Source organism: Cervus elaphus, chromosome 1 (assembly GCF_910594005.1).
Source record: "Cervus elaphus chromosome 1, mCerEla1.1, whole genome shotgun sequence".
NCBI lineage: Eukaryota > Metazoa > Chordata > Mammalia > Artiodactyla > Cervidae > Cervus > Cervus elaphus.
In genome coordinates, this window is record NC_057815.1 from 96,233,059 (window position 1) to 96,256,986 (window position 23,928).

General features: G+C 46.0%; 1 protein-coding gene across 9 annotated transcripts in view; it reads left to right on the forward strand.

The window, feature by feature from the left end:
- CTNND1 (catenin delta 1) overlaps nucleotides 1-11,788 on the forward strand; it is a 45,779-nt gene extending 33,991 nt beyond the window's left edge. For 4 of the 9 annotated variants that reach the window (XM_043914024.1, XM_043914060.1, XM_043914068.1 and 1 more), the window contains 13 exons: nucleotides 350-467; nucleotides 889-1,042; nucleotides 1,426-1,443; nucleotides 1,894-1,962; nucleotides 2,709-2,836; nucleotides 2,939-3,089; nucleotides 3,802-3,994; nucleotides 4,325-4,439; nucleotides 4,985-5,072; nucleotides 7,601-7,663; nucleotides 8,436-8,539; nucleotides 8,965-9,051; nucleotides 9,313-11,788. In XM_043914024.1, the coding sequence (XP_043769959.1) occupies nucleotides 350-467; nucleotides 889-1,042; nucleotides 1,426-1,443; nucleotides 1,894-1,962; nucleotides 2,709-2,836; nucleotides 2,939-3,089; nucleotides 3,802-3,994; nucleotides 4,325-4,439; nucleotides 4,985-5,072; nucleotides 7,601-7,663; nucleotides 8,436-8,539; nucleotides 8,965-9,051; nucleotides 9,313-9,324 (1,300 nt within the window). In that variant the 3' untranslated portion in view covers nucleotides 9,325-11,788. The remainder of the gene's footprint in view (nucleotides 1-349; nucleotides 468-888; nucleotides 1,043-1,425; nucleotides 1,444-1,893; nucleotides 1,963-2,708; nucleotides 2,837-2,938; nucleotides 3,090-3,801; nucleotides 3,995-4,324; nucleotides 4,440-4,984; nucleotides 5,073-7,600; nucleotides 7,664-8,435; nucleotides 8,540-8,964; nucleotides 9,052-9,312) is intronic. The other 5 variants (XM_043914036.1, XM_043914044.1, XM_043914050.1 and 2 more) reach the window with 5 other exon arrangements.
- The last annotated feature ends 12,140 nt before the right edge of the window (nucleotides 11,789-23,928 follow it).

Sequence of the window (23,928 nt, forward strand, 5' to 3'; positions counted from 1 at the left end):
ATGAAAGTTCTCCTGAGTTCTTTCTCTTGTATCCTATAAATGTGCAGTACATTCTTTCTCTCTTTGGAACATTCTCCTGTGTGCCCTGTCCCCATTCTCCATTTGTACTTTCACGTGAGCAGTATCTGTTCTGTCTTAGGTTATTGCTGTTGGTGTACTTTATCTATGCACCCCCTTCCCTGGCCTGAAAGCAGGAACTTCAACTTTCTCTCAGCTCTGGTGCCTCCCCTATAACAGATGCTCTTTATTTGTTACAGTGGAAAGGTAGTAAGGAGGCTTGTAGAGACAGGGGTACTAAGAGAGGGTTTCTGAAGTTCAGTCATCTTGAAGCTTCCCCTTTTCACCTCAGGAATGTCAGCTCGGAGAGGAGTGAAGCGCGCCGGAAACTTCGGGAGTGTGATGGGTTGGTGGATGCTCTCATTTTCATCGTCCAGGCTGAGATTGGACAGAAAGATTCGGATAGCAAGGTAGGTTAGTGGGTAGGCACCCATAAGACAGACTTTCAAATAGCGCTAGATACCTGTACTGGCCTCCCCCTCCTTAAAGTGGGTGTTCGCCTTAGAAGAAAACCGTTTCCCTGAGAATTTCCTCTGCCTACGTATTTTAAGGCTGTTTAGCCGTACTTGCATTTTTTTCTAATTGGGGAAAAGTCCGTGTGCCGTGGAGTTTTATGTCACACAGCAAAGGGCAGCAGAGACCTTTGTTAGCCTGGGGCTGAAAGGATCCTGAGAAGCCTGGGGGCACTGAAGAGGCATGATGAGAGAGAATGAGTTGAGCTATGCTTTTGAGGATCACTGTTTCTATACCTGAATCATGGAAGCATGTATGTGCTAGAAAATCACTTGTCATTCTGTTCTCTCACTGGACCTTTTATTTTGTGATCCCAAGCTTGTGGAGAACTGTGTTTGCCTCCTTCGGAACCTGTCGTATCAAGTTCACCGGGAGATCCCACAAGCAGAGCGTTACCAGGAGGCACCTCCCAACGTCGCCAACAATACCGGGCCGCACGCTGCCAGCTGCTTTGGGGCCAAAAAAGGCAAAGGTGAGGCTTGCTTCCCTGTCCCCTGCTCGCTCGGGCAGGCCGGGGAGAGGAAGGTGCTTCCAGCCGTGCGTGTGGGCCGCTTGCTGAGCAGCGCTGGGACCTGCCCAGTCAGGGCTGTGTCTGCCGCTGCGTCCGCTGTGCCGTGAGCTTCACGCTGCGGGTGGTGGTGGTGGGGGGCGGTGTCAGCACCGGTAGCTGGGCAGTGAAGGCTGAGGACCCAGCTGGTCTGGGGCCTTCTCCCTGCTCCTCCTCTGTTTCCTGGGTTTGTCTTCTCCTCTGTGCTTCCCCGCTTATTTTCCCGTGACCCTGTTGACATCTCTCTCCTGCGTTTTTCTTCCTTCATTTCTCTCCTCTCCTTTCCACCTTGGGTGACGCACTGGAAGATGAGTGGTTCTCCAGAGGTGAGTGGAATCTTTTAAGGTGCTTGCCTACCTCTAATTTGCATGTTTGGGTTTTAGCTTCCCTGACATTTCCTTGCCTAACCCTTCCCTGTGGATGCATGTAGGAAAATTCATTTGAGGAAGGCCACTGAAACGGGCCGCGCTCTGCTGAGCGCGTGGCTCACAGCACGCTGTTTCTGGGCAGCAGCCCCTGTCACCAGAACTGAGGACGGTGGCAGCAGTAGCAGCCACCCTTACCTCACCCAGCTGCTGCCCGTGTGCTGTTCTTGTTTCTGGGACAAGCTGGGGATCCTGTCTTTTCTCCTTTGTTTGTTGTTTTGTCTTATGCTCCTCTTGATGCATCTCTGATGGAAGATTCTGAGCGAAGAATAAAGAATATACTGAGTGGACTCTTCCCTTTCTTAAACTTTTTATCTTTCTCCCCCCACTTTCTTTTTTAAATTTCCAAAGGGAAAAAACCCACAGAGGAGCCAACAAATGATACAGTGGATTTCCCTAAAAGAACTAGTCCTGCTCGAGGTAAGTTATCTTTTTCTTCTCAGGCTCCATGGTTCTCGTAAACATCATCCACAGATAAGTGTTTGGCAGCCTACCAGTAGGTTATATAGTGCGTTCACTGTTCTGTCCCCCTGACTTAAGGAATTTGAAGTGATGATTAAAGTATTTGGAAATTTTTAATACTATAACAGTGACTTTCAGAGGACTTCTTGTTATGTCAGTTATTCAGATTATTTGAGGGTAAGGACCTGATGGTAGTCTAGACCAGGAACTTTTTATGTTTATCGATATAGTGAGTCCAAAATTCACAGCTCTCCATGGATATTAAAATGTAGATGTTGTTAAATCTGTGAGAGACCCTTTGACTTAATCATAGTTAAGGTGAGCAGAATGACTCAGTTAAGTTAGAAATAATTCATTTGAAATGAGGAATCTTTAACTCTTAAATGCTATCGATGAGGAAATGAATCCCTTGAGTGCTGGGCAAGGCCAAAGAACTGTGGCTAGGGAAGAGACTAGGAAGGAGAGAGGAATTGTGTATGAGTTGATATCTGTTCTTCTTTTGCCATGGATGAATTATCCTTGAGAAGGCATGTAGTCCAATCTGAGTCTGCTCTTGGGTGGGCGCGGGTGTTCAGAGACCCTGCTGGTACAGGAGCAGAAGCCCATCGACCCAGAGCCAGTCGCGACGCTGGGCTGTGGCCAGCCAGAGCCCGCTGTGTAGGCACTGCTAAGCACGCTCTGCCTGCTTGCCCTTTCTTGTGCAGGCTATGAGCTGTTATTCCAGCCGGAGGTGGTTCGGATATACATATCACTTCTCAAAGAGAGCAAGAATCCCGCCATCCTAGAAGCCTCAGCCGGGGCCATCCAGAACTTGTGTGCTGGGCGCTGGACGGTGAGAACCTTACACAAAGCTGATTCAGGGGTGGAAGGACTCAGCTTACTTGTCTGCTGTCCTTTGTAATCTGTTCTGCCTCTTTCCACGTGCTGCTTGTAGTATGGTCGATACATCCGCTCAGCTCTTCGTCAAGAGAAAGCTCTTTCTGCCATTGCTGACCTCTTGACCAGTGAACACGAGAGGGTCGTGAGAGCTGCGTCTGGAGCCCTGAGAAACCTGGCTGTGGATGCTCGCAACAGAGAGTTAATCGGTAAGGGGCTGGCTATTAGCCGCCACCCAGCGTCTGGCAGAGCGCCTTTCACTCAGCAGGCACTAACTCTGTCTGTGGAAACAGCTGAGGAAGAATCCTGGCCCTCCATAGTTTGTGAATCTGGGGCATTAGAGAGGGTTATATTTTAATGGTTCTTGGAAAGAGAAGAGGTGATGACTCTTCAAAAGTGGAAAAATAGTATCTTATTTGTAGAGCATTGTACTTTGTTACTAGGGATTGTTAAGCATATCTGTGTGTTCTCATTTAAATGTCACCATTTTACAAAGGTACCTTTTCTTGTTTTTCTTTTTTTTTAATAGAACAAGAAAACTGAGAGTCAGGACATTAAGTAATTTCTCCAGAGTTAATAAAACAGAGCCCAGTTTTTGTTTTTGTAAAATTCACAATGACTGTCCTATTAAACGGTAGTAATCAGTATACCATTTTCATGAAGATATCTGACTGGACTCTGTAGCATATTTGACATAACGTATCCAGATTGTTTTAGCGTGGCTGAAGGAGAGAATAAGCAGACAGATAGGAAGGACAGTGCGTTCGTGGCTGTCCGGCCCTTTGCCCCTCTGCAGTGTCGTCCTGCAGGAGCCCGAGGCTGGTTCTCACGGACGGTCCCTGTGCTTGATGCGGTCAGCGCAGCGCGCGCTGGGCTCCTCAGACTCTCCCTGTGTACATGCCTCCCGTCTTACCGCTGTAGGTAAACATGCCATTCCTAACTTGGTCAAGAATCTGCCAGGAGGGCAGCAGAGCTCTTCCCAGAATTTCTCTGAGGACACTGTGGTCTCTATTCTGAACACCATCAACGAAGTTATCGCTGAGAACTTGGAGGCTGCCAAAAAGCTCCGGGAGACCCAGGGTATTGAGAAGCTGGTTTTGATCAACAAATCAGGGTGAGATTAATTAACACTTAACCATCCCAGCTGGGAGCATGTGAATACGGGCTAGGGGGCTGGGGAGGGACTTTCCCCTGTTGATTTCCCCTTATTTACATGTAAAGAGTGAAGGAGGTACTGCTTTTTTTTCTGTCTTAATGATTGATAAGACTCTTCCATCAGACAGTTTTTTTTACTGTTTGAGTTAAAATACAGCACTCGGTGAATACCTGATCTTGCCCATTTGGGGACTTATATTCTTATGTTACATTGTACTAGGAAGGACAGGTTCTCAGCTTCTTTCCTGGTCTTACATTCAAATTCCATCTGGTGTTATTTCCCTAAAAGGAACCGTTCAGAAAAAGAAGTTCGAGCAGCCGCGCTTGTATTGCAGACAATCTGGGGATATAAGGAACTGCGGAAGCCACTGGAAAAAGAAGGATGGAAGAAATCAGACTTTCAGGTAGAGTGACTTGGGACCGAGGCTTTCACCTTTCTCCCCTTGGTTTCAGGTGATGCTTCTGTCTTTGGTTCTTCTGTTTCACTGTCACACTGAGTCGACTTTTGACCCACGTCTCTGTGTGTAAAGAAGTCATTTATTTTCTTTTCCCCCCAAATGGCGCCTGAAGCAGTCTTGGTCTTGCGCTGTGTCGTAGCGCAGCGTGTGTCGTAGCGCAGCGTAAATGCTGCTGGCAGTGTTGAACGGTGGCCTTTGGGCTCTTCTCCAAATCTGTCTCAGCCCTTGGAAGGAGTCTGCCGTTTTCTGAGACTGTATTTCCTTTTGATAGTGTGAGTGTTTGGTGCCTTTGTAATCGGTCAGAAACACAAGTCAAAGCCCTAATGTCCTGCTTTGTTTCACTGTGTGGGTGTTTACTTAGCCCTTGTGAGTCAGCTTTTGGTAAGAACTGTATTTGGGAATAAGGCCCTGAAACTCCGAGCCCATTAGGGAGTAGGACATGGGTGAATTCGGTCCTCTGTGACGTCACTGCATTTTATGTCTGCCTCCAGGTGAATCTGAACAATGCTTCTCGAAGCCAGAGCAGTCACTCCTATGATGACAGCACGCTCCCTCTCATTGACCGGAGCCAGAAGTCAGGTACAGGGTCTAGGGGACGCACCTCTGCTTTATTCCACCTCTGCTCTTCTCTCGTGGGCCTGCTATCTGACTAAATACGATACGTATTGTTTTCTGAACAAGCTTGTCTTTTGGTGGAGGAGAGTTATACTTCACCGCAGGATTGTAGCACGGAACTTTAGAAACTAAGAGCGTGTCAGAAGATGAGAGAGTTAGCCTGGGTGTGACCCCCCAGCTTTGCCTGTGGACTTCAGATGACCGGAGAGTGAACCCTGCTGTTTTCTCTACTTACGTTATAAATTTAAGATGTGCAGCGTAATGATTTGACATATGTATATAGAGAGCCCCGATTTAACGATGGTTTGATCTGTGATTTTTCAACTTGGTGGTGGTGCAGAAGTGATGTGCGTTCAGTAGAAACCACACTTCAGGTTGAGTTCTGACCTCTTCCCTGGCCGGTGAGACACCGCGGGCCACTCTCACACGGGCAGCAGCGGCGTCAGCCACAGAGCCCAGTCAGCCGTGCGGTCAGGAGCGCGAGCGGAAACCGAAAACCGAGAACCGCTCTGTGCCCAGACAGCTGCTCCGCCGTTCGCTTTAAGTGCCGTTTTCAGTGTATCATCTTGTGGGATAGTCGGCGCTTTATCGTCAGGTAGGCTCTGTTAGATGATTTTGCCCACCTGTAGACTGATGTAAGGATTGTGAACACGTGTAGGCTGGGCTAAGCTATGACGTTCTGTCAGCCTAACGGTAGGTTTATCAGGATGTAACCCTATCATCAGTCTAAGGGAGATCTGAATATTGCAAAAGGATTATTCTTCCCTCTTAAATTTTCATATAATACCAAGTAGTATATGTTTACTGTTGAAAAATTAGAAAATATAGGCAAACCAGGAAAGGGACAGCAACAAACACCACTCACTTCTGTCATTCAGAGATGACTCTGCTATTCCGGATTATATCTGAAATACTGCCGTGTGCGCAAACAGGTTTTCTTCAAAAGACAAACCATATATTTTGTTTTGTAAAGTGATTTTCACTTGTGTCTTTTATAATCCTTATTGTCTTAATGACACTGGGATTTTGCCTGAGATGTGGTCTGAGGATCATCAAATCTGTTGACATTTGTGCTGACGGTACAGAAGCATGGACGGTGCTTGCTTCATTGCTGGGGGCTGAGCATAAACCGGGGTGGTGACACCAAACCACGCCCGCTGCCGTCGTCTTTGTTGCCATGTGCTTGCCGTTCCGAGAAGAGCCAGTTTGGGGAGGGTGGGGGAGAAAGCCCGTCTCCCTTAAGAATGTAGTTGATGGAGCTGTGACAGTTACTGATTTTATTGTTTCTGTCCTTGAGTGCTCTTTAATACTCTGCACTGATACGGGGGTACCCGTGGCACCCTGTGGCGCACCAAAGCCTGATGGTTATCTTGAGGGGGAGCACTTGTGCTGTCGTTTGAGTTACTAGGTGCAGTAAGCCACTGGTTGTTTTTTTTTGGAAACACCATTTTTACTTAAAAATGACAGACATTTTCTTGAAAATGAATGCAGAGAGCAGTTTGGGAAAAAGTAACTGACAAGTACTTGCTGCCTAAATTTTCAAGTGAAAATTTTAATTTTGGAAGACTTGTATGTCACTGTGAGCCTGATAAAATCCCAATACATAATATACTTTTTGATGAAATTTTTGATGGTTTTAGTGAGCGTGATTTTTTTGATATATCATGAAATGTGTTAACTTTAGAAGATCTGCGTAACTCTGTGAACCAGTATATTTTCCAGGTGACCAATGCATGATTTTCAAAATCACACAGGGTTAATTGATCCATTCAAAGTACAAAACAGACCAGTGGGTTTTAATTTAACAGAAGATGAAGAGAGCATTGGTTTGGATTCAGATTGCACATTGTTCTGACCTTAAAGAAAACTCTACTTGTTGAGTATTAGTATACTATCAAAGAATAGTCACCATCATCTGAAAACACTTAAAATTCTCCTCCCTTTTCCAACTCCTTATCTGTGTGAGGCTGGATTTTCTTCCTACAGTTCATCCAAAATAACATCCCAACAGACTGAATTATACAGGCAAATATGGGACTCTAGCTACCTTCTCTTAGGCCAGTTTTAAAGATGTGCAAAAACGTAAAACAATGCTTTTTTTTAAAAATTAAAAGTATGATTTATGTTAACATGGAATAGGTTTATTGTTATTTTTAAATGAAATGAATATTTAAAATTTCTTCACACCATAACTGTTAATACAAGTAACCTGCACCAATGAACACTCTTTGGATCCTCATAATTTCTAAGAATATAAAGGGGCTTTGAGACCAAATAGTTTGAAGCCCGCTGGCTTAGAGTGAATGGTTTCTTATATTAGAGTCTGTAGGAGAGGGATCTCTTTTATTTAGAGCTTGGCACTTGTGGGTGGTGCTCAGTAAAAATTTGATGAGAGGGAGGGGGGAGGAAAGACGACTGAGAGCGCTTTTTATGATGAGTGTGAATTTTGAAGAGTTGGTTTTTGACCTGGATAACTTTCTGACTCTCTATAGATAAGAAACCTGATCGGGAAGAAATTCAGATGAGCAGTATGGGATCAAACACGAAATCATTAGGTAGGTGATTGATTGGTGCCTAAGCCTGTGGAGGAGCAGGTCACTGGGCCGAGGACTGTCCGGCGCTGCGCTTCTCTCCAGCAGCCTCGGTTTGCCGTCCTCAAGAGTGCTGGCTGCACACTGCACTGGAAGGGTTCGAAGGCGTTTAGTAAAACCTGATCTGTTTACCTTTCCCTACATTTCCAAATGTTCAGAGGTTAAAAAAAACCGCTTTGTGCCTCTGCATCACCACAGAATCTTCTGTGTCCCTGAACTGCGCTCACGGCCTTTCGCAGTCTGCCGCCGGGTCTCTGCCGCCCTGCTCTCCGTGTCCTCTGTCTCAGCCCACCTAGTCCCCTTGCTGTCCTATCTCTCCACTCCTTACTCTCTTTATTTTGCTCTTGTAATACCTCCTGTTGGAATGCCCTTCCCAACGGCTTTCTAAATTGTCTTCATCCCTAAAGGCTTGGCTGAAGTCCTGTCTTCTTTGTTAGGCCTTGCCTGACTATTGCAGCTCACCTCACCTCACTGTCTTCTCCTAATTCCAGTACTCTGCATAGACAGATCTCCTCAGTTTAGCTTTATTATTACTTGTGGTATATATTGCCCTCCTGGTTAGATATAAGTTTTTTTATGTCAAGGACTGCCAGACCCTAATGCCTTCTGGGGCATTTGGTAAAGTTCAGTGTCCAGAGGTGCCAGATTCCCATTTGTCTACTTAATGCGTATTTTACACTAGAGGGGAGCACCATGTCTCTGTGTACGTTTTTTTCTTTCCTTTTTTGTAAACTAGATAACAGCTATTCCATGCTGAATGAGAGAGGGGACCACAGCAGAACACTGGATCGATCTGCAGATCTGGGCGAGACGGAGCCGCTGAAGGGGGCGCCCCTGATGGTAAATCCTCTTCATGGGCTGTGTCCTGCTAAGGCCAGCTCTGTTTTGAAGCCTGCATGTTCTGTGAATTAGGAAAAAAGTCTGTAATGAAAGATAGCATCCTTTTCTTGAAGCATTTTTTTTTAGGGAAAAAGTAGGACTTTTGATTCACGTTGAGATTTCTTGGGCCATAATTCTACAGTGGTCGAGATGGGAGAAGCAAGGTTGTTGTGAATGTATTGCGTGTATGACTAACGCCGACTGATCTATCCTCACAGTACTCGTTTTCTATTCCTGCCTTTTCTCGAAAATCTTGCCGTTCTCTTACGACTATTGGCCTCGTTTTGTTTGAGTTTACAGATGTGGGGGCTTTCCCTGGGTCTGGCACTCATTCGTGAGGTTCCTGTTTTCTTACTCTCCTACTAACAAATCGCATGTGTTCACAGCAGGACGAGGGGCAGGAACCTCTGGAGGAAGAGTTGGATGTGTTGTTTGTGGATGATGAGGGGTACCCCATGTCTCACCCCCCCATGGTATGTCCTCTAGCCACCCCCAAGGTCATCCCCGAGGGATGAGGACCCTGTGTGCCAGCAGTTTGCCAATCATGCCAGTCTGATCACTCTCAGCCACGTGGGGCTTAGGGGCGCTGCTTCTGTGATTGTCACCTCTTGAGAGGCCACTAGTGATCTGATTTTCCATTTACGCCACATCCTTCCCTCCAGATTTGTTCAGCTGTCTTTTGGTTCTCCTTATTCCCAACTGTGCTAACATGTCTTTTCTTTTTTTCCCTACAGCAGAAGATTTAGCACCACTCTATCCGCTGCATCTGGGCTTATAATATATGTACTTTTATTTTTTGGTGGTGAAATGGACTGATGATTTTCCCTTTCTTCGCTGGACTGTTGTGCCAACTGCCAGGCTGCCTCCTGCCCTGATGGCCCTAAGTGGCTGCCTTCTTTCCATCAACTCCTAACGTCTTCCAGTGAAGCTTAATTATCCCTCTTCCCTCCTCCAGACCCTTCCAGTCACTCCCAAGAAGCCTGACTCAGTTACAGACATATCTTGAGAAACTGCTGCAGATTAGCTCTTTTTGCCAGCTCTCCCTGGAAATCTTGGCCTTGTGTGGAGGGAGGGAGAAAGTGGGACTCTTCACTGGAAGCCTTGGGAAGAACCGGAAGTTACATACTATACATGCCGTGTCCAGCAGTCTGATAAACTGATGATTCTTAATCAAGATTTTTGTTTTCCTGGTGGGGAAGGGACCTTTTTTTAAATTTTTTTTTTTTTTTGAGAATGGAAAGTGTGAGCTCTTCTTTTATTCCTAATGACTATTTTTGAAGCAAAGAAGGCCGGCAGCATTGGCACATCCCGCTTGGCAAGGGCCCTTGAGTAAGTGGAGGTTTCCTAGAGGGGAGAGTAGGACGCCTCGCCCTTCTCCTCTCCAGGGCGGGGCCATCCAAGGACCTGCAGCCCCCATCTCTTCCCCAAGCCCCCTGCCAACCCCGGCTGCCGCGGCTGCCCCTGCCGAGGCCGCCCTGAACCCTCCTCCCCCAGTCCGTGGTAATGTCGGCTGACTCGGTCTGGCCCTTTGCAAGAGGCTGTAGAAAGAGGAGAATGTGTCAAGGAAGACTTTTTTGGGTGTGAAGGAGCAGAAAGATGTCTTCTGGGGAGGAGAAGAGCCTCTGGGAGGAGCTAGTAGGAATGTACATGATTTATTTAGTCTGAAACTGGCAGGAAGCTTCCCCGCTGGCTCCCCCCACCCTGCTTTCTCCTCGCCTCACCCCTGCAGCCCTGCCCTGCCCCCGCCTCCCCCCTGGACTGGCTGGCTGACTAAAGGACGTGATGTACATACTCCTGCCCCCTCTGCCCTGAAAAGGTGGGGTTCGCCCCTGGCTCTGCCTCCTCTTTGTGCCTTTGGCCTGGGGTGCATCTCCTCCTTCCCTTCCATGTGCCTTTCTTTGCCTCTGCAGTCTCATTTCTCATGATTTTGCAAATTATACTTTGTTGCTTTCTGACCTACTGTTGGCCCCAAATAGCAGAAAGAGGAGAGGGGACCTAGAGACCCTCCATCTCTCCACTGGGAATTGGAACAGCCTCTGATTTTAGCCATAGAAGGTTTTTGCTCAACTGTATATGTTGGGGTTTTGCAAAAGTCCTGTTCTGATGAGTCTCCAGATGAGGTTGGTTGCCCAGGATCACCTTCATCTCTGAAGGGGTTACAGGGAAGGCGTGTCCATCCCCGCCTCCCGCCCTGGCCCCGCCCCGCTCCTTCCCTCATCCAGTTAGTGTATATTTGCAGGTTGTGCTAGAGGAATCAGCTGCTATGTGGTTGATTTTTTTTTTTTTTAAACCCTGTCCCTTATTTACTTTTTACTCCTTCCCTCAATCTAAAAGCTGTTCAAATGCAACTGGAAATCTTTATTCTCCTCCCTCCCCCTTCCCTATATTGAGGCTTTGGGGTAGGAGAAAAGTGCACAACCCACCACCCTCCTCCCCCCTTTCCCTAAGCATTACAGTTCCTTATTTACCCCTTTGCCTCCTCACACTGCTTGCCACTCCTTTTCTGGCAAAAAGGAGCCTCTTCCCTCTGGCTCAGTGGACTGCACAGGGGGGGCCGCCCCGCCCAGGCCCGGCTCGCTCCTGGTTTCTCTCATCTTCTGCCCCTTCCCTGGTGCTCCTCTTGTCGGCGGGGTGGGTGACAGCAGCCATGGGCTCTGGGGGCCTTTAGCTGTTTTCCCTTTCATTTATAAAAACACTAAACATTCAGTTTCAGAGAACCAAAAATCCCACCTTCCCACCGAACACTACTAAGGGGCTGTCTTCTGCTCCATTCCTTTTCTGTTTTTCTTTCTCTCTTGTTAATGCTTTTAAAAACAAATGAGTTTTTTATATAAATAAAGTTTTTAAAGTGTGTATGTGGGGGGTCTGTGTCATTTCTTCACTTTAAGCTGTGTCTCTTCTCTCCTGTTCATCTTGATTACTTCATTATATGTCAGTGTCCTTTTTCTCTCCAGAGCACCCAGAAGGGGATTGTACCAGGATGGATTTATTTTGAGCCCAATCCCAGCTCTTAACAAGGAACATTCTTTTAATTATATATGAAACACTTTTCCTCTGAAGAATCTTAAAAATTAAATGTAGAGTATGGGAAGCTTATTGCTTAACTTACAGATCGGAAACTGAAGTATAAAGAATTAATACATTTCTTAGTCACTGGAATTCTTTTGTGACATCTGACAAAACTAATGTTGAATAAAGCTCTGCAATACATGACCGTCTTGAACATATTTATGAGTAGAAGATTAGAAGCTACCAACTCCAGCTGTCATCCTAACAAGTATGGAAATGTAGAATTAAAAGGCTCACTGGGCCATGAGGTTGCTTCTCGGGCTGTCTGCCATCCTTTAGTAAGATGGCCAGGGGCAGGCCTGTCTCTTCCTCCATGTCCTACCAAGTAACATGTGGGTGGGTAGCAAATGCTCAGATCACCAGGGGTTGTCTATACTGTAGAGGCCAAGGATTAAGGCCTCCGGAAAGGGGCCTTGTCACCTTGTTAAGATGAGAATTGATGTAAAATGCTTTTTGTATGCCCAGTCTTTAGATTAAAAATGTATAGCTATTTCTGGTGATGCTCATGTCTCAGTTTTGTTGAACTAGGCCTTGGGTGTGAGAACTTCCTTGGGCTAGTAAGACATGGACATCTTCTCGCTGTGGCTGATAACTTTTAATGCTTGATTTGTGTCCGGCAGTTGTTGTGTTGGGAAGGTGACGCACAGAGCCGGGAGGCGCTCCGAGTTTGCCTTAACGGAGAGTTGGTAGCCCTGCTTGAGCGTTTCTTTTCAACGTAGAAAAAGCTGGCTGTTGGTGAATAGCCTTCATTTCTGTTATATTTATTATCCACTGGCATGGAGCTACACACAAACCTTACTCTCCTCTCCCTGGATTGGTCCATTTGTTTTATCTCATTCAATAAATGTTTCCTCAGCATCTTCCATGTATCAGGCATTGTTGTGTACACCAGATTTAGATGAGAGAATGAAACAGGTGGACCCTTTCTCATATCGATAGCAATCCATGAGAATCTGTGCTGTTTTTAAAAAAACATTCCTCCGCCCTTACCTAAAACGTGATGTTAAAAAGAATGACCCATAGAGTCCCTATGTCTTGTTTCTTGACACTGATTGAGGAACGCTTTTGAAGCCTCTTGGTGTCTCTTAACACCAGCTTTAGGAATCCTGTGTATTTTGTCAAGATTTGCCAACTTACTCCCTGATCTTTACAGCCTGAGTTTTTATTCCCCACTCCCACCAGAGGTGGTAATAGGTTACGCCCAGCCGCCCTTCTGCCTCAGTGATGCTTTTTTTGTGAACATGTTTGTGAAGTAGTGAGTCTTGCTGTGACATTCTTTCTGACAGAGCTCAGAGCTGTGACCTCACTTGGCCGCTGGTTTCTTCCTGAACTAATGCGCTTTGTTATCAATTAGAAATATTTCACCCAGGAAGAGCTAAGAGCCAGTTATTCTCGACTTATTTTTCACTGTTTATCTCTGAAGTACTGGATAGTAAAGATTTATCTTGGTATTTTCATAGATAGTTGTAGACCACCTACACCTAGTCTTACAGATCAGAGCAAGTACACAGGAATTACCTGGGAAGCTTGTTAAAAATGCAGATTTTCGTGCTGCATTTCCAGAAATTGCTTCAATAGGTGGGACTCAGGAATCCTGAAATCTTAAGTAACCTAGGTTACTCAGATGCCTGTGGTGAGTTAATTGCAACTTGAGACACTGATCTGAAGACTTGCTTAAGATTTCAGCCTCAGACTATAATAGAATCCAGGACGACTGGCCTCAGCTCCACTGGCAGTAATACTAGTTTCATGGTGGGTGTGGTAACAGCCACAAAAGAGTTCATTGAGGAAACAATGTTTATCTCAAAGGTATGAATTGATGACTGTAGAATTTGAGATACTAGTGACAGGCTGATCCATTGCGTGTAGGTAGGAGAAACTTCTTTTGCAAAATCATGTCATCTCTGCTGATGGGAGATAAACTTCTCCCTTGATATGGGGCCCTCCAGAGCAGTAGAGAATTCCCTAACAAATTTTAACAGAAGGGTCACTTCTGGCTACAAATAGAGTATCCCAACTGGGGAGCAAGTGGCGGCATTGACCAAAACCAGGGAGATGTGTCTGGAAATGTAAATCACTCCCAAGGATAGCCTATCTAAAGAAAACAAAAAACATTCTAGGAGCAAAGTTTCTTTTTTTTTTTTTTGCTGCACCACGTGACTTGTGGAATCTTAGTTTCACAGAGAATTAAACCCAGGCAATGGCAGTGAAAGACTGGACTCCTAACTGCTAGAAATGATCAGGGCCTACTACCCACAAATGGGTTGAGTCAAGAGCTTTATACCTGTCGGTGTAATTGCAGGAGACTTTAATATTGTAAGCATGTGGCAACCAGCTATTTAGCTGAGGAAAAAAATGCCATGCTTCTCACCACATATGGTTCTATCTTTATTGTTTGAAAAGGCAGATTCTTCCAGTTTTATTTAGGATACAAAAGGCATTATTATCTTGCTGTCTCTCCCCAGGGGTTTCTAGTGTTCATGGAACGTAGTTTGAATGCCACAAGGCATTTGTGCCTGAGGAAAAGAAATAGAATATTCATGGTAATGTGCTGGGCACCTCACTGCTCTAGTCTCCATTTCAGTCCTTTGCTCCATCTTTAAGACAAAGTTAGCACTGGCCTTTTGCAAACTTGGCACTCTGGTTCTTTTTACAGCCCACTCTTGTCAGACTCAAGGGTCAGAAGAATGTAGTGTGTATAGCTGGAACTAATTCAGGCTTCTGTTTTTTGGCATTGTGGATTGGATACTCTGGAAAGTACTTTCAGCAAAAACAAGATGCCGGGTAAAATGTATTTGTTAAAAAAAATAATTATAAACATTGCTGAGTACGCACAAAAGTAAGAAATTCATAGATCTTCAAAATGCAGGGAAAACTGTAGGAAGTAAGCGACAGCTAGAGCTAGCTTTTGCTCTGCTTTTGCCGAGCTCAGCAGGCTTTCAGTACCCGTTTAAGTTACTCTGGAGAGAATGTTGTGTTGTGCTCAGTAAGTCACATCTGACCCTTTGTGACCCTGTGGACTGTAGACCATCAGACTCTGTCCATGGAATTTTCCAGGCGAGAATACTGGAGTGGGTTGCCATTTCCTACTCCAGGGGATCTTCCTGACCCAGGGGTCAGACCCATGTCTCTTGCATCTCCTGCAATTCCTGCATTGGCAGACAGATTCTTTACCACTAGCACCACCTGGGGACAATAACAGTGGAGGGTATGGGAAACAGGAAATGAATCTAGAAGGTGATTCCAGGTGAAACGGGTACCCTCAGGGTAAAGGGCAGCAAGGAACTTCCTTTGTCTGAACTTGATGGCATTGCCCTAAAACTGGACTCACCTCTTGGTGGGAGCCCAGCCAAAAGACAGCCAAGTCAAAGGTCTGAAGGGAAGATTCCTGCAGTGAGGAAGAACACCAGGGATCTTGCCCAAAGCAGTGTCTCTCTGAACAGCAAAATTAGGGAAGTTTTAAGCTAAGGGTACCTACGTCTTCATGAAGGGGTTTGAGCATGAGAATTCCTCCTAGAATTGGGGCTAGATTTGACAGAGTCCAAGCTTTAGTTGACTGAAGCCAGTTAAAGTCAACTTCATCATCCCTTGGGTTCCAGTTGCTCTGGTAGTTGAGTGCCCTGAAAGGGGAGTGGGGGTTAAATTCTGAAAAACAGCTCAAGAAAGAGCTTCAGGCTATTAGAACTGGGAAGTCTCTACAACTGATGTATTACTTTTGCTATTGTTACTTCTCTTGCAGGATAACAACTGGTTCTTCTGTTCCTTTTAGGTTGTTAATACTGTGACCTGTTCAAGGGTAAGCATAGTGGCCAGGCGTAGGTCACCAAATGGCTTAGGCCTGAAATGGCCTCTCTTATGTCGAAAAGCTATCTCTGGTTCTTTTCCAGACCGCCCACTCTGTCTTACAGTTGCTTGTGCCTTCAGGTGATTTCCAGAAGCAGATGCAATCCCTTGAAGGCCTCAAATCCTGTATATAGACTCCCCAAACACGAACGGCCCAGCTTAAAGATTATAAGATGCCTGAGAATAAGACACCACGAGTGGAGAAGGGTCCAAAGAGAACTTTTTGATTAATGAACTAAAGTCTGATGGTAAGAAATGACAAAAGACAACCCAGCAGATGTTTTTGTGAAAAAAGGAGCCGTTCTGCATTAGAAGCGAAAAGCACAAATTTGAAGTAAAAGTGATTAAGTTGATTGGAGCAATTGAGGGGGTTCTACTGAGTTGGAAGATCTCAGGAAATTATAGAGAATGCTGTCCAAAGAGATGGGAAGGAAGCACGGAAGACAGCGACAGGTTGAGAAGCAGACAAGAATAAGATCTAGTGTGGTATGGAGCTCCAGGAGACGAGGTAATACCCAAGGAGGTCATCGTTGGTACGTTTCAGGTTTGATGAAAAGCACTGAACCTCAGTTTTACCAATCCCAGTGAATTCCAAGCAAGATAAAAAGCAACTCATCTAGAGACTGAGGTGAAATTCTCTCTTGAGCAGCTAGAGGTAAAATGCAGACAGACATTAGAAACCAGCCCAGCTGGGTGACTTGCTAACATCAACAGTGAAAGCCAGAAAACGCTGGCGTTCTACCTTGCATCCTGTTAACAAAAGAACGGTTCTCATGGAAGCGGATACTTATTAAAACTTTTTTTTTTTAAGAGGGCTAATTAGAAACGTTTTCAGACAAAAGCAGAGTTTGCATAGGTGTTAATAATACAGGATTCTTGAGGCAGAAGGAAAATGATCTTATATGGAAAATCAGAGGCAAGAAGGAACAGAGGGTTGGTAAGAGTAAGTTAGCATTAACTGCAAAAACAGTATACAGTTTGTGGAAGGGAAATATGGACTACAATGAAAATACTGGACAATAGCACATAACTTGGGGTGACCAGAACACTAATTTCCATGTTTTCATATTCAGGAGGAAAGTGAGGATATTGAGCAACTATGGCTTTTGTGAAACATGTTAGCTAGAATAACCAGTAAAAATATAGAGCATACCGCCTTCAAACGAGAGAGGAAGAAGCCAAGAGGTGGATGGGGGTCAGATCTGGCCCTTCCTCTGATGGAACAGTCTCCGCTTCCAGGGCAGTGGTTACAGGGAGGGGTGAGGAGCCTTCCTCTAGGACAGGTCAGGGGGTGAGGAGCCTTCCTCTATAGGACAGGTCAGGGGGTGAGGAGTCTTCATCTATAGGACAGGTCAGGGGGTGAGGAGCCTTCATCTATAGGACAGGTCAGGGGGTGAGGAGCCTTCATCTATAGGACAGGTCAGGGGGTGAGGAGCCTTCATCTATAGGACAGGTCAGGGGGTGAGGAGCCTTCCTCTATAGGACAGGTCAGGGGTGAGGAGCCTTCCTCTATAGGACAGGTCAGGGGGTGAGGAGCCTTCCTCTAGGACAGGTCAGGGGTGAGGAGCCTTCCTCCAGGACAGGTCAGGGGGTGAGGAGCCTTCCTCTGTAGGACAGGTCAGGGGTGAGGAGCCTTCCTCTGTAGGACAGGTCAGGGGTGAGGAGCCTTCCTCTGTAGGACAGGTCAGGGGTGAGGAGCCTTCCTCCAGGACAGGTCAGGGGGTGAGGAGCCTTCATCTATAGGACAGGTCAGGGGGTGAGGAACCTTCCTCCAGGACAGGTCAGGGGTGAGGAGCCTTCCTCCAGGACAGGTCAGGGGTGAGGAGCCTTCCTCTGTAGGACAGGTCAGGGGGTGAGGAGCCTTCCTCTGTAGGACAGGTCAGGGGTGAGGAGCCTTCCTCCAGGACAGGTCAGGGGGTGAGGAGCCTTCCTCTAAGACAGGTCAGGGGGTGAGGAGCCTTCCTCCAGGACATGTCAGGGGTGAGGAGCCTTCCTCTAGGACAGGTCAGGGGGTGAGGAGCCTTCATCTATGGGACAGGTCAGGGGGTGAGGAGCCTTCCTCTGTAGGACAGGTCAGGGGTGAGGAGCCTTCATCTATAGGACAGGTCAGGGGGTGAGGAGCCTTCCTCCAGGACAGGTCAGGGGGTGAGGAGCCTTCCTCCAGGACAGGTCAGGGGGTGAGGAGCCTTCCTCTATAGGACAGGTCAGGGGGTGAGGAGCCTTCCTCTATAGGACAGGTCAGGGGGTGAGGAGCCTTCCTCCAGGACAGGTCAGGGGGTGAGGAGCCTTCATCTATAGGACAGGTCAGGGGGTGAGGAGCCTTCATCTATAGGACAGGTCAGGGGGTGAGGAGCCTTCCTCTATAGGACAGGTCAGGGGTGAGGAGCCTTCCTCTATAGGACAGGTCAGGGGTGAGGAGCCTTCCTCTATAGGACAGGTCAGGGGTGAGGAGCCTTCCTCTAGGACAGGTCAGGGGGTGAGGAGCCTTCCTCTATAGGACAGGTCAGGGGGTGAGGAGTCTTCATCTATAGGACAGGTCAGGGGGTGAGGAGCCTTCCTCCAGGACAGGTCAGGGGGTGAGGAGCCTTCATCTATAGGACAGGTCAGGGGGTGAGGAGCCTTCATCTATAGGACAGGTCAGGGGGTGAGGAGCCTTCCTCCAGGACAGGTCAGGGGTGAGGAGCCTTCCTCCAGGACAGGTCAGCGGTGAGGAGCCTTCCTCTAGGACAGGTCAGGGGTGAGGAGCCGTCCTCCAGCACAGTTCTGGAACACAGTGTGTGCAGAACAAGAAGAGCCAGTAAAGTGTAAGAAGGGGCAGAGGACAGGTCCAAGATAATCTCCATCAAAGCAAAGTTAAAATTTAAATAAAAATTATTTGCTGGCTTGTGTGTGGATTGGTCAGCCTGATTTAAATTCAGAAGTTCAGGCCATAATATTTTTATACCTTGCTGACTGAACTGCTGACTCCTGGAGTCCTTCAGGGTATGGAACCTTAGTTTTCATCGAGGAAGAAGAGTTAAAAGGAAATGGAATCAAAGAGACAAGAGAAAATTGAGTCCATACCCTCTGTGTTTCCAGACCCCAGAGCAAGATCCAAATAAATAGCATAGAAGATCAGAAGGAAAAAATAAATCTAAAAATGAAACATCAAGGCAAACCCTACTCTCTGCTGCTTGTTATTTCTCTTTGCCTTAGGAAACCATGCAGCTTCTTAAAAAAAAAAAAAAAAAATTGCTCCCAAGCCAGAGAATTCTCTAGTTTCATCACCAGCATTCTAGGAAATGAATTCTCCAGTTCTTTTTGTCCTCTTTCAGGACCTACTTTCCTTTTTTAAATATTGATGTGCCACCTGGCTTCAAATTTAGCTTGCTTCTGACTTGGTGATGGAATTCCCAGGAAAGACCTGGTTCAACCTGATTCTCGCCATATCTTTGTATTTTTTAAAAGGTAGGCCCCAAGATCTTCTCGTGGTCTGATTTAAGTTTGATGGCGGACACTTGGTAACTCAGCTCCACTCCACCTTTACTTGTAATGTGTCTTGAATTCTCCTCTTGTTCTAGTGATGTTGCTTTTTAACTTGTATTTTATATAATGTCACCTATATAATGACTTTTCTAAAGTGAAACCCTGCACATATTTGTTCAATAAATACTTTAGGCAGATGCTAGGGCCAAGGCCATTTCTCTTTTGCGCCCCAGGGCTAGAGGCATGAAATTTGTGAATCCGTGAGATAAGTGTTATTATAATGATATGTTTCTAGCATTAGAAAAAGGGTGAGCTCTGCTGGGAGGGAGGGAGGGCAACGCTTCACTGAGATGATGTTTAGTTTGGTTTGAAAGGATAGCTAGCATTCCATCAGCTGGAGGAGATGTGTCATGCAGGGCTGACAGAATAACGCACAGAAGTACTGAGGTGTGGGCATCCTCGTAGGTGAGGGGAAGTTTATTTTATAAAAACATTTCATCTAACAAATGGAGTGATTGAGATATCGCCATTTTGCCATCCTGAATAAATAGATCTTGGGCATTGACGATCAGCCGTTGCTAACATCACAAAAGGAGAATCAGATAGCATTACAAAGTGGTTTTTCAAAACCAAAGTCAAAACCAAAGTCAAATTGAACCTCTCTTATCTGATTACTATTTTATGGGAAATACAGAAGATGTGGGAAATGTTAAAACTACACCATGGGGATGCAATTAGCAAAATGGGTTAAGAATTACAAAACAAACGACCTAATTTTTAAAATAAGTTAATTGCAAGAAGGAAAAAGATGGAAGCATGCATACCTATAGACTGAAAGATAACAATCTCTAGATTAAAAGACACAATCACAATGCATGAAACTTAATTGGATCATGATATAAAAACATTTTATGAGAAAACTGGAACACTAGTTCAAATCTAGTGTTCCTTGAACATTAGATACTTGGTTTTACTAAGGGGTTATATTTTAGATGTGACACTGGTATTGTTGGTTATAATTAATTCCTTGCCACACTGAGCAATGTCATGAAATTCTAGTGGAAGGAATGTTAGGAGGAAATGTACTTCCAAGTTGTGTGGGGTAAGACTGAATGTTGTGTAATTGCTATGATAGGGAGGTAGAAACGAAACAAGATTGGCTGTGAGCTGATAACCATTAAAACTGGGTTGTGGGTAGATGGAGGTTTGTTATAATATTTGATTGGGTTTTTATGTATGTTTGAAATTCCTTGTAATCAGAAGTTTTGACACAAAGTGAAAAACAATTTGGGAGCTTATTGCTCTAGGTGTTTGCAGCACAGGGGTGCAGAGAGAGTAGCAGGAAATGGTACTGGGGAGGGGGGTGGAGGCACAGCTGTAATGCTTGGGTTATAAGGACTTTTGCTGCTGGAAGGGGGCCAGTGGGTTCCACACCACCCAGGACCCCTAGGGTTCTGTGGTGTTGCCCCCAGAGCAGCCATAGGGACGGCAGAGTGGGTTCCACCCAGGACACCTAGGGTTCCGTGGTGTTGCCTCCAGAGGGGACATCAGCTCACTGACGCATTTTATTAAGAACATTTTGTTTCTAACTTTTTTTAAATGAGGCTTCCAATTTAATAAATTTCATTTAAAAACAGGATTCTGAAGCTTTAAAAATCTTCTCTAATAGGGGAACAATTAAAGACTATCCCTTGAGCTCTAACGCAAAAGACTGGAAGTAGGGAAATGAGCTATGAAACTGCTGTGATACCACAAACGGAGTGAGAAGTTTGTTTTCAGGGGAATTTAGTTAGTGAGAATTTGATCCAGGAGGCAAACTTTTTTTTTTTTTTAACTTTTTATTCTATATTGGAGTATAACCGATTAACCATGCTGCGATAGTTTCAGTGGACAGCAAAAGGACTCAGCCACACACCTACGTGTTCCCCTTCTCCTCCAGATTCCCAGGAGGTAAACCTTTTATGATAATAATTTGTGATAGTCGTTTCCCAGGCCGCCAAGGACGATGAGGAGGGTGTGGAAGCGATGCTCCCCCTTCTAACCGAGCCGGTGTCTCTGAGCATCTTCTGGAGTGCCGGCTCGACCCCGTTCTCAGCAGCGCTCCAGGAGGCCTCCTTGCTGAAGTCCCGTCGTCTCCCCTCACAGCCTCTGGCCTGGCCCGGCTGTGCGCCAGGACTGGTCGTGTCGGGGCTAGGAGGGCGGCCTCTTCCGTCATTCCTGCCCCTTCGCGGCTGAGCTGTCTCAGGTGTGCCCCCCACCTGCTGCTGCGGGGACGCGAGCTTCTTGCAGCAGCCGAACTGCAGACTGAAAAACCCAGCGGGTGACCACCTTTTCTTCCCCCGTCTCCACAACCTTGGGGTCTCCACTGAAGCAAACGCGCTGACCTCCCCCCGTTACTGTCCCCTGTAGCTGATGGCTCCCTGACCCCTTGAAGCCACACATCCACCCACCACACTCCTGGGGCTAATAAACCTAAGCTGCTAACCGTCCAGACTGACAGATGAAAATGATTTCGGTTCATCCTCAGTCTCCTCCAGCTCATGGACTTTGACTTCGTTCCTCTTTAGTTTTGTTTGGTTTCTAAGGGCTTGTTGGCTTTTGTTCTTTCTTTTTTTAAATGTTGCCCTTGCCCCTCTGACTTAACGCTTGAGTGAAGCTTCCCCAATTTTCTTCGTGCTCATCAAGACAGGTCTTAGCCATCTTGAATCACATGACTCCCTGAGAATCTGATGATAGCGATGACCTTTCTCCAGAAAAGTGCACACACACACCGCGTTTTGCCTATAATTTCAGAGTTTTTAAAGCTGTGCTCAGTGTACTGGGAAGCCTTTTTGGTGGTGGTGGTGATGGGATTGCTTGATAAAAATGCAGTGTTCTTTGGTTCTACCCACATCTATTAAATCAGAATTTTTGGTGGTAGAGCCTAGGAATCAAGAATTTAAGCAGTCTCCCTGGTTAATTCTTAAGTGCGGTAACACTTGAGGAAGTGTGATCTAGAGACCCAGTTTATCTTCACCGTTTGTCTCATCTTCCCCTCCCCGTCACTTACCTGTGGCCACAGGGGTCAGACTGGATCCTGGTCCTCTAGGGCTGTAGTGAAGCCGCCCCCTGCCTGCACCATTGTTGGAGAAGCTCTGGAGTCTGATAGTGGAGTTAGGTCTCATTTCCAGGAAAGTTCTAAACTTAGACAGCTGAGTCATGTCCAAGGAAGCCTCTTTGCTCCCTTTCCTTTGGTCTTAAGCCCATTCTCTATGTATTCGCTTTCCCCAATCCCGAGTGGAAACGCCCCTGCTTCTGGAGACGCAGATCCCTGCCCAAAGCAAGGTGTCCTGGGCTTCTGCACGTTTGCCTCATCTCAGACGCGTCTCTCCTGTGCGTAGCCGGTGGTTCTGAGTGAGACGGCCTTGTACATGGGGTAGAAGGGTACAGGAAACAGGTTTGCGAGATTACTCCTAAAATGCTGGCAAGTCCAGGTACATTCTTGAGGTTTAAAGCTGGTGACAGCGTAGAGAAGGTCACTGAGGAACTTGGTTTTGACTGATTGTTTTTACTGGCTTTAAGTATTTTAAAAAATATCATAGTTAGAAACAATTTAGAAAGTACAGAAAGTTGTGTATGTGTGTTTTTTTTTTTTTTTAAGCAGAAGCTATATAGGTCAATTATAATCTTGGGTCCTGTCATCTAGAGGCATGCTTCCATCTAGATTTTCCTATTAAAAAAAAACATAATAGAGCTTATACAATGCCAACAACACAGTTGCCTGCTTCTCTTGTCTCACATTGTTTTATAATATTTCCCAGTTAATTCTTCAAAACCATATTTTGTCTTTGGTTTTCATGGCTGCATAGTATTTAATCAAATGGATATACCATTATTTATTTAACTTTTGCCCAGTTGTTGGATACTTAGGTATGCTACTTACGTATAGTATTATAAATATGCTGTAACAAACACCTTTGTGCGTAAATCTTTGTCATCTGGACTATTTCCTCAGAAGAGGAATTTCTGGGTCAAAAGCTAAGAGGCGTTGTCAAGGCTCTTGATACACTGGAACTGAACTATTTTCGAGAAGGGCTGGCTCGACGGGAATGTCTTAACACATGCAGAAGTTGCGCTGCCTAATGAAAATCCTTCAGAGGGTTTGCATGCAAGCAGGGTACTACAGTGAAGTGTGGGTAAACAGGGTCAATGGAAGCAACCCCTGTTCTGTCCTGAGGAGGAGGAGGTCTGTTCTGTTAATATTAGAACAAAATCCTGCACCACATCCTCTCAGAGGCTCCAGGCTTGAGTAAATATTACGTCAGAGTTTTGGACCGTGAACCCCAACCCGGGTTACTGTTGGCATGCTGAACTCTCAGGAGACTCGCCTCCTTTGTACTTGTTCTTTCTGCCGTGGCTACAGTGATTTCCCCTTTGGCACCTCTGCTCAGACCACTGCTGTCTTTTTCCTGTGCTGTTCCTGCCTTGAAATGGCAATAAAGGTTTCTTCCTTCGGCAAGTAGAAGTCCTCATTGGCCAACTCTGGATCCTCGACTCCAGTGATGACCCTCCACCCACCCAGTCCTGCTCAAGAGTGGCTTTACCCATCTGCTTTTTCCGTTTCTTATAGTTCCCTCCATTCTAGAACTCAGAGACTGGGCTAGGGGATGGATGCAAATAGATCTCCAGTGTTCTGTCTTCTCTGAGATTTCCTGAAGTTCATTTGCTTATTCAGTTCAGTTCAGTCGCTCAGTCGTGTCCAACTCTTTGCGACCCCATGAATCACAGCACGCCAGGACTCCCTGTCCATCACCAACTCCCAGAGTTTACTCAAACCCATGTCCATAGAGTCAGTGATGCCATCCAGCCATCTCATCCTCTGTCATCCCCTTCTCCTCCTGCCCCCAATCCCTCCCAGCATCAGGGTCTTTTCCAGTGAGTCAACTCTTTGCATCAGGTGGCCAAAGTATTGGAGTTTCTTTCAGCTTCAGCAT